Source organism: Vipera ursinii, assembly GCF_947247035.1.
Source record: "Vipera ursinii genome assembly, chromosome: 9".
NCBI classification, from domain to species: Eukaryota; Metazoa; Chordata; class Lepidosauria; order Squamata; family Viperidae; genus Vipera; species Vipera ursinii.
The window spans coordinates 11832814-11843190 of record NC_139523.1 but is presented as its reverse complement, the minus strand read 5'-3'; the positions used below and the strand labels follow the sequence as shown (position 1 = coordinate 11843190).

At 45.4% G+C, this 10377-nt stretch overlaps 1 protein-coding gene across 1 annotated transcript in view; it reads left to right on the top strand.

Annotated features, from left to right (window-relative positions):
• Window positions 1-3202: 3202 nt before the first annotated feature.
• The window catches only part of LIN28A (lin-28 homolog A), a gene marked incomplete at both ends in the record, with an annotated part of 32194 nt that continues 25019 nt past the window's right edge, over window positions 3203-10377 (top strand). Inside the window, 2 exons of the mRNA XM_083369880.1 lie at window positions 3203-3233; window positions 4431-4621. Of these exons, the coding sequence (XP_083226006.1) occupies window positions 3203-3233; window positions 4431-4621 (222 nt within the window). The remainder of the gene's footprint in view (window positions 3234-4430; window positions 4622-10377) is intronic.

Below are 10377 nucleotides of genomic sequence, written 5' to 3'. Positions count from 1 at the left end.
TGATAAATTATTTTTACTTCCAGCTCTGCTACCAGTATTTAAGTAAAATTTAAAGAGAAGAGACGAGGGTGTATGGGAAAGTTTCTCAAAACGAAGTTGCTGTCCCTTTAAAGAGTTCAGCCTTGCTTCAGGGAAATAGCTGGCTGTTATTGTCCAGTTTGAACTGAGCACCGGAAATGGAGAGGCTATTTGCCCTCCCGAGTTCGTACTGGTCACTCCGGCCATTGTCCTCGGCCAGCCGTGAAATCTCCCCCAGTCCCCAAAAAGGAGGGGGAGGGGTTGAGGGGAGGGAGGCAAACTGGGAAGCTCCCCCTTCCTTCTCTTTCTGCCCCCAGACCACAAGATGCCTCACAAAAATCAGGCATGACCTCTTCCCCGCCCCATCTGCAACCCCTCCACTGGCAGACTCAAGATGGGAGGGGGGCGGGGAAGATGATGAGGAAGAAGGAACTTTAGACCTTCGGCTCTTTTCCCCTCCAGGATCATCAAATGGGCCATTTCTGCTCAAAAATATGTAAAGCTAAATGTAAATCGGTTTGGAATGGGGGGTGGGTGGGTGGGGGGTTTGGAATAGGAAAGGGACAGGAGCGCGCAGGAAGCGCAAATAGCTCCAGAGCTCTGGTGAGCTCAAGGCAGAATCCCCTTCCCCTCCCTCAATTTGGGGGAAGGCAAGAAACCAAATCGTTTCAGATAAGAGCGGCCCCCCCATTCCCAAGAATGTGCCCGCGCATCTCTCCCGTCCCTCGTGCCCGCGTTTCGGGGGAGTTTCCTCCCCTTCATCGATCATCGCCTTTTGGTGCTCTGATCGCCTCTCATTTTAGCCGATTGTCTTTTAAGCAGCCACCGGGCCCCGCCCAACCCAATCCATCAATCCTGGAGCTGCGGCGAGATAATATAGACATCAGGATACATCCACCAGCGCCCCTGCCTGCAAAGGAGTCTCAGCCCAGGAGTGTGCTCCAATCGCCTTGACCACCTCTCCCCTCCCGCCCAGGATTTGATTAAAACCGGGTTGTGCCCTGCAAAGCCAAGATCTGTAATGAACGTAAACAAACTTGGTTAACTCCGCCAAGGATTTTATTGGGGGGGGGGGAGAAAGCAAATAGTCTCTTCTTCCGATAACTTTTCAAACTAACTGACCGATGGGAATACCGCGAATATCCTTTCCATATTATTTTATAATTCGTTGATTTTTTTTTAAAAAAATGACCAGCCTCTTCCTTGTAAAACAGGAGTATTTGCGATTACACAGCTTCAGAGTGCATATTAAAATGTAATACCTCAATCATTTCAAAGTTTTCACTTGATTTAAGACTTTAGACCTTTCATTAGCTCGATCTAAATTATTTAAAAACATTCTCCCGTGGAGAGTAAAAGCTTAGAAAACAAAATAAGATTGGTTTCCCAATTACCGCCTTAAATCTCACAATATCCGACTTTCTCAGTTTCTGCTGTAGAGGTTTTACGAAGTATATTTGTAGTAAAAAATAAGCCTTGTTTACGCATTGACATCTCTTCTTTATAGCAGGAGGTGGAGAGAATTCATCTAATGTTTTACATAAATGTTCTATTTGCAAAGAAAATTTTAAAAAATGGGAGATTATTTTTCCTAAATAAGCAGGACTTTCACATTTTCAACCACAGCCTGAATTTCCTTAGGATTCCCATTAATGATCTTTCTCTCCTTTTGAAATATCTATCAATCCTATACATATGCACAGAGACAATATAAAATGCATTCATACTCCCAAACAGCCTGTTTTCCCTCTGCCCCTAGTTTGAGGAATACACCGGGGTAAATCGGAGATCATTCTAACTTACCTACTAAAGAAAATATAGGGATTTTTTTTAAAAAAATAAATAAATCACTTGCGATCTTATTTCTCTCCCGAAACGCTGGAGGATGACATAAAAAGGGAAATGGAGGGACCAGATTAGCCTTCCTCCTCGTCCTCCTCCCTCCATTCCCAAAACCAACCAGAGGAGATTCCCAAAAAGAATGGCGGGCCCGGCAATCAAGGCCATTCATCGAAGAAAGAGGCTTAACTTGCTAAAAGTAGCAAAGAATGGAGAGGGAAGGAGAGGGAGGGGCCTCTCTTTTCAAACAGGTCGTTTAGGATCAAGCTGATTCGATCCTAACCCAAAGGGCTAGGCAGGCAATAGGCGCGTGTGTCTCTCTGGGTGTCAAATTATTAGAAACTCCCGTCTCTTGGCAATAGCAGAAACGAGTCCGGATGGGAAGAAGGCGCTCCTTACCTTCCCCGGCAGGTAAACCCGCCCCTCCCCTCTAGTTTACCAATTCGGGAAAAATACCGCCCGCCCCCCCTCCCCAAATGGCTAAAGTTGATGGGTGCGATCGTCACGTGGGAAAAGTGTGTGTGTGTGTGTGTGTGTGTGTGTGTGTGTGTGTGTGCGTGCGCGCCCTCCCGCTGCGCGTGGCCAGCTTCTCCCCACCTCGTGATCCCGAACCCAACAGAACCCCCGAACCTGACCGCCCGGCGGGCTCCCCCTTTATTTATTTATTTATTTATTTATTTATTTATTTGATTTGATTTGATTTGTACACCGCCCTTCTCCCCAAGGACTCAGGGCGGTGAACAGTGACATAAACATTCATCTTCCCAAGGAGAGCAAGGCTGATAATGTGTGAAAACGAAAGTTGAAGAGATTGAGGGGTGGGGGTGGGGGGAGGGAAATGTTGGCTCAGCGGGCGTGATTTTAAAAGTTTTGACACTAACCAGGATTTCTGCCGCCCCCCGCCCCCTTTTTCCAGGCTCCAGCCTGCCGGACAGGCGGCAGAAGGTTACATTTTTTGGTCTCCAGAGAGAGAAGAGCGCAGAGCTGGGGGGGGGGGGGGAGAGGAGGGGAGAGGAGGCGGGGAAGGGAGATTTCGCAAGGTTTGGCGTTGGGGGAAATTTCTATTGTCTCTCCGAAATTTGGGAAGCCATAGGAGGCCTCGGGCCCTCCCACCGCTATTGTTGCCGCGAAGATGTAGCAAACCTTTTGGGCTGGCTTTTTCGTCCCTCCTCTTGTTTTGAATCTTCCCCCACCCCCTCCTGTCCTCTCCCCCCTCCCCTCCCCTCCCCTCTCTCTGTTTTTTGGGGGCTGGGGAACTGCGGTGACACCCTCTCCGAAGCAGGCAGGCAGAGAGGAGGGGAAGCGGCTCCTGCTAAGAGTCCACCATTTCCATCAGGGGTGCAGAATGGGGTCTGTTTCTAACCAGCAGTTTGCAGGTTAAGTGAAATTTTTCCTATCCAATTTTACCTCTTGTAAAATGTAGGCCTTTCTCCCTCGCCTCTCTTTCGTCTTTTTTCCCCTTTTCCTTCACCGTCTGTCCATCCTTAGTTTGAAGAGGGAGGGGAAAAAAAAACTTGCGCTCGAGATATTTCTGGTTTCTTCTGATACCGAACCCTGCCCCCTTGGCGTTAAAGGACTTGCCCGTTTCTACCTCGCTTTCTTTCTGTTTTTCTTTCTTTTTCTGACTTTTTTTTTTGAAGGAAGGGGCAGTATATCCTCTTCCTTGGCTTGCCATGTGCTTTTTCTTTTTGGGAAAGGAGGTGGATGAGAGAGCCCGAAAACTTTATGCAGTATTTGGCAGCTGGAGATATATTATTATATTTTTTTTTAAAAAAAGAGGGATTGGGTTTTGGTGTTTCCTCCCTCCCCCCTTTTTTTTTTTAAAGGCGCGTGTACAGATTTCCAAATGGTTTACGAGAGGAAAACATTGCCCTTTGTGGCTTGCATTGTTTTCCCTTCAGATTGCATTTTTGCATTAGACTGCTTCACAAGTCTTTGCAACTTGGAGAACTTCGAAATGCACCAGGACCAGGAGCTTTATGGCTTTCCTTCCCCATCCCTCCCTCCCCACACACCCCCTCCCTAAAAATATCCACCGGCTTCGCTCTTCCCTTCCTTTCCTAGCGTTGCGAAGTTCGAAAGGGAAACGCAACAACTATCTTTTCATACATTTAATATGTTGCCGCCCTACGGGGGGTTTGGGCGAGCGAAGGGAGTTTTTTTCCGTTCCTCCACTCCCGGGATTGTATCTTGTTCAAGGGATTCCTCCCCGGGGATACCACGGAGGGACGATGAAAGGGGGGTGGGGTGGGTGGCTTTCCCCTGCGCCTATCCCCAAAGAAGCCAAGGCTGCCAAGGGCGCCCGTTCGCCCAACCGCTCGTCAGGATCCGAGGATGCCTCGGCTGGGCTGGGATTCCAAGCTGCTCTCCGGCCGAGCGGGGAACGGCGGGGCGAAGAAGGTGTCGTGGGGCTGACCCGACGGACCAGCCGGTTTCCCCCACCCGCCCGGCGGGTGTCGCGTGGCTGGGCGCCCGCTTCCCCTTCCCCCCCTCGCCCGCCGGCAATAGGAAAGCGAAGGGAGCGGGGCTTTCCTGGACTCGCCTCGGCTGATGAACCGCCTGTATGCTCCTAGGTGGCTGCGCCAAGGCGGGCGAGGAAGAGCCCAGCGGGGATTCGCCCAGGCCGGACGAGGAAAACCAGCCCCTCTCGCATGGCGCCGGGATCTGTAAATGGTTCAACGTGCGGATGGGCTTCGGCTTCCTCTCGATGACCACCAAGGAAGGCACGGCCCTCGAGTCCCCGGTGGACGTTTTCGTGCATCAGGTAAGCCCGGGGGAGGGAAAGCTGGGATCAGGAAAGGTGGGTCGGTTGGGAGGGAGCGCGCTTCCTCCAGGAGCGCTCTCGGGAGACCGCTTGGGGCCTAAGAAGCCGGCCGGCCTGGGGCCTTCGGTGCTGGGCGCAGCCTGGAGAGAGTTGGCGTCGACGCGCAAAGTTTAGGAATTGCGCCTTGGGGCGGGCGGGCGGGAGGCTTTTTTTTTTGTGCGGAAAGAGGCTCTCCGGAGCGCTGCCGGTTGCCACCTTCTCCTTAGAGCAGCGTTTCCCAACCTTAGGAACTTGAAGATGCGTGGACTTCAACTCCCAGAATTCCCCAGCCAGCATAGCTGGCTGGGGAATTCTGGGAGTTGAAGTCCACGCATCTTCAAGTTCCTAAGGTTGGGAAACGCTGCCTTAGAGGCGCGGGAGGCAAAGGAAGGTCTCCGCTTTCTCTCCTTCGACCCCCCCCCCCCAAAAAAAAAAGCCTCGGCGGAGCGTGTTTGGTGGCTGCGCGAATTCGGCTTCCCCGCGCGGCTTTTGCTTTTGGGGGCGTGTGGGCCTTTTCTACGTCTCCCCGCACCCCGCCCGGGCTTCTTTCCTCTCTGGAAGGCAGAAGGACCCCCCCCCCCCGCGCTCCGTTCCTGGGGCTCCTTTGCTTCCCTTCACGGTTAGGGTTGAAGGGGTAGCTTGCTGTAAAGCGGTATCTGCTTGATAATCAATTTCATTTTTTTTGGTTTACTTCCCTCTTTTTGTCTAAACGGGCCGCTTGGGAGTTTTGCCTTGTAAAAATGGGAAGGGGAGCCGGAAGAACCGCCGGCGTTAAAAGCGAGCCGTCGTGGTCACACTAATCACGATTGCAATGATGGGAGGGGAAGAAGCAGTTGCAAAAATCTCCACAGGGACTTATTAAGAGTGTAAAATCTTCCTTTCACAAATGGAAGAGGAAAATATGGATAGGAAGAAAAGGCCTTATTGCCTTTGATTTCCATGGGTTGGAGAAACAAGGAAGAGGGTTGCCTGCCACAGTAGAGAACTAAGGTGTCATAACTAAATCAAATATCTTAGTTTGTTCACTTAGCTTGTTAACACTGTATATTTGGTTTGGCGTGGCAATTCAAACTACACTAGGTTGGCTTGTACAACATCTTGTTACAAATCATGGTTTAAAAGAACAAATGCTGTGTTCACACAATCCACTAAGCTAAAAGCAAACTAACTGGGTTTACAAAGCATTGCTTTGCACGCTTTCTAAAACATAGTGGGTGAAATTGCCAGCATCCTGCCTAAAGTAACTAAGCATGGAACATAAAAAGAGGGTAGAGGACTACTGGTCCTCCAAATGTTGCTGGACTCTCAGGAGTCCCAGCCAGCATGAGGGGGGAATGCTGGGAATTGTAGTTCAGCATCTGGAAGGCCATCCTTTCCTCACTTATGAAAGGACATAGAGTTAAAGCTTTTGTGCATTGTTTATAATAAGACATTTTACTAAGAAAGGCCTTGCTGGCACAATGTTTCTTGGCTTGCAATCGTCCAGTAGGCATAACAGTTTCTATGCCACTGATGTCAGGATGATCTGCCTCTGATTAATACATAGTGATTGACATGCTTCCAAACGTTGCTTGAAGCCACTGCAGTCTAGTCTATTTGAGAGTAATTGCTTTCCAGATGTATGTGTGTGTGAGAGCATCCTGTATATACCTAAGGTTCAGATAGCTGTAATCAGTACCAAGAATTCTGGGACAAGGCAGCAGTACATTTTTGTGAATGAAAGCTTAACCATAATTATCAGGCAGAATAATCTCAGGTACTGTGCTACCATCTCCTAAATTCTGAGAATTCAGGGAAAGGCTGCCCTAGGGCAGGGGTCCCTACCCCCCCCCTCTGTAGACAGGGCACAGGGGCCGTGGCATGCCAAAAACCAGACCATGCAAACAAGCAAAGCCCCATCCTCACATGCAGGCAGCATTCGAAACCACAACTCCTCCGGTCCACAGAAAACCTCTCTCCACAGAACCGGTCCCTAGTGCCCAAAAGGTTGGGGGCCTCTGCCCTAGGGGATTATTCAAAACCATAGGAATTACCAAGACTCAACTGGCCTTTAATTAGATCCTGCAATGCTGTTATGTTATTAATACAATTTTATGAAAGACTTCCAGAGGAAACAGTGACCGAAAATGGGTGTAGTATGAGTGGTACAAGGAAAATTGTCTATAGATGCAGGATTTTTTGTTTTACCACAGAAGTGTAACAAAACTCTGGGTTTAAAACCAGACCTCACAATGAGGATAATTTCACAAATGATTTTAAGGGTAAGAATTTCATGGAAGTTGGACATAAGTGTTTAGAATCCATTATCAAGTTTTATCACCTTCCTTGCTTAGTTTATTTGGTATCACCAAGATGGCTTTTAGGTATCAGAACAAAATGGAGCTTCCAGTTCAAAGATGGTCTTCTAGATTCTTGTAGAAACGCCACACAATATTCTATGTCCATGAGTGTCAGAGTTGCTGGCCACAGCAGGGAATGGACAGGAGATAGGTAAATGTTATTGAATGTGTAAAGCAAATATTTGTGTCCCATACTGAGGAAAGAGAAATTTACATTAAAAAAATTGCTTCATGTTGAATTTGAAATACAAGGTACTTTTGTTTTCTTTACCCAAAGTTCATATCAGCTGACAATAAAATGGCTGCATTTTATATTTTATCCCAAAATGGAGGAAACATTGTTTCCTTGCCCCAGCTGCAGCCCAAATTTTTATAGTACATTACTTAATAGAGCCTTCTTGACTGATGCTGGCTTTGAGTGCAGTGGGACTTCTTTCAGAGTATTCCTGTACTGTAAGTCTTTCCACATTTTAAGAATGATTGACTAGGTTTTTTGCTCTCAAAATCATGCTTCCCATTTTCTCATTCCTGTTTTCCAAATCCCCCTCCCCTTCCCATTCAGCCTATTGAATAATCCTAGTGAACTCAAAAGTTTGCTCATTATTTTGGCTGATCCTGTTAAGAGCTATCAGCCAGCTGTGGATTTTACTTTTTCTCTAAATGTACCACATGTCTTCCTTTGCTTCTTGAAGGTAAATAATTTGTGAAAAGTAGCACCTTTTGATTTTAATTCCCTTGCAAGGGCAGGATAGCCACATTCCTCATTAGGCAGTTTTCTTCACTTTAATCATGTTTGCTCTTACTATATCAGATAAAATACTGCTGCACAATTTCTGGCTGGTACTTATTTTCTTTGGGGCCATGCCATTCTTGATGGTATTATGCTATCATTCACGTGAAACCTCTTTCTGTTTACACAGGAAAGATAAGCAAAAAGAAGTTCTGATTGTAGATGATTTTGTTTATACAGGTTAAGGAACTATAGTGCAACATGGGTGCTGTAAAAGTAGATTTGAATTTAGTGGTTCAAGGTCTAAATTATAATAAATGTATATGCATGCTCCTGATTCAGATGGAGAACTGAATGTTAAGATTTGATCATGAGTAACCCTTTTGAAACAAAACAACTGTTCAGAAGAAAGCGTAATTTAAGACAGAAGAAAATAATTAGATTGTAACAACTAATTGGAAGAAGCTTCAAGTTATCTTTGCTTGGAAACAACCTTTCCTGGTCCTAAATGACTTTAGTACTGAAGTGTGCATAATGCAATCTTTGGGTAGAGGTACAGCCTTTGTGCAACAATCCTCAATACATAGACTCAGAAAAAAGCCCCATTAATTTCACTGAGGAATAATAAGGTGGCCAAACTACAAACAAGATTATTCAGAAGAAAAGGTATGTTGACTTAGAAGCAAACTACTGTCCTCAACAGATTGGAATCCATAGCAGATATCTCAATGCTGTAGTGTCACACATATTTACCTTGCTAAGTTGAAAGGACTTTGCTTTGAAGAATGCATATGGGATTGCATTTTCAATGGTGCTAGTTCATATGGCTAATTGTAGGCAGTAATAGTAGTCTTGCACAAAAAAAGGGAGTCCAGATGTTTTTGGCTATTGTAATGATTTTGCTATACTCCTTATTATAGAAATATGAATACTACTGTTTCCTTAATTTGTTTGAAATACGTGTGTTTGGAGTACAGGAGGGCAAGGAAGCTCTCAGCATCAAGCTAGTATCTTCCTCTTTAGATGGACTAACCTGCAAACTCCAGGCTGAATGTTTTTTTAACTTTCATCCTTCCTTTCCCCATTTATTTTTTTGGTTGTTGATATAAGATTTGTCGGGAAGAATGTTGGCGATCTTAAACGTATCCTATTTTTTTTGGTTAGCCCTGATAAAGGAATGGCCCAGCTGTTGATTCTGATTCTTCACCCTCTTCCTTGTTTCTATATTCTTTTAAACACCCAGGCATGCTTTTCTAGCCACGGTTTCAGTACATGGTGTGCTACTGTACTGTCAAAATCTTGGGGAGCTTCTTAGAACTGTGTTACACGTTGTTTTATTTAAATCCCTAGTATTTTAGCTTTCATAATGATTATGGCATAATGATTATTAGGACAGGTGGACTCAGGTGGTACATTGAATTCAGATATAAGGGGCCAGCCTTTCCTTTAGGTGAAGAGTCTCAATCTTAGGTCCCAGGGCCACAAAAGATCTCTAAAAAGCTTTGAATGTTTCCCCCCCCCCAAAAAAAAACTTGACTACTAAATTTTAGTGCAACAGAAGGGAAAATCATGAACTATGTGTGAGAGGGTCCTATTTAATATTTGACCTGCTTACTTTTATGAGTATTGCCTCTAGCATATTATCATAGCATATCATTATCAAAATCAGTCACAGCACCTTGCCAAAATTAGCAATGACTATTGCCCCAGAGAAGGTGCATCCCTTGAAGTATGGGGGGGAAAAACTAAAAAAGCTTTTTTTCTGCCTATGGTGGCAGGTGCTGTGGGATAGGCAGTAAAAACAAAGGGAATTGCTTTATTTCCAGCTCAAGTTGACAAAGTTACACATCTCTGCTTTAGGTGATGGAAAGTACCCAAATGGCTGAAGGATGCTATGTTTAAGATTTCCTGGAAAGTTGCAGTCTATCTAGCAGTGTTGAGCAAAGTATCTTAGTATATACAGTGTCATTTGAATTTCACATTCATAACCCATATTTCTAACATGATATATTTGCAATAATTCTGTAAGGAAAAGTAAGCTAGTTTATTATACTGTATCTCCATCACCAAATGAGTTTCACGGTTGATCATGGATATTCCCAGCTTTAGAACAATAGAGCAATATTCCTAACATCGGTTTGCATTTAAGCGACTTAGGGCACCAGGGAAGATGAAAATTACAGTAAAGCATCAATCCAAAATCACCAGAGAAGATCGTAATGCAGACTCTTTTTTGGCCTGGTCCAACAAATAAGTATATCTTTACAGAGATTTCCAGATTCCCTGGCATATATCAAGATGCAGGAAGAAGCATCTGTAAAAAGAGGTAGAAATGGCTGATGTTGGAGAGGATGGAATTGTCTTGGTTTCCGATGGGGAAATCCATAAGCCTTGAGGATAAGTATTCTGTAGCTTTTTGGACTACAGATTTATCTGGGACAGACCACACTGGTGATTGATGGCATTGTCATTTCTCTGCTGATACATTGCTGACAAGAGCAGGCTTCAGACTCTCCCACGAAAATGGTTGGAAACTGTTACGAACTGTTACTGTGGATTTCCTTTTACTGGTAGAAGAAAATATAATTGGATCAAAAGTGATTTCTTTTTCCTTAAGCAACACAAGGAAATAATGCAATTTGAGTGAC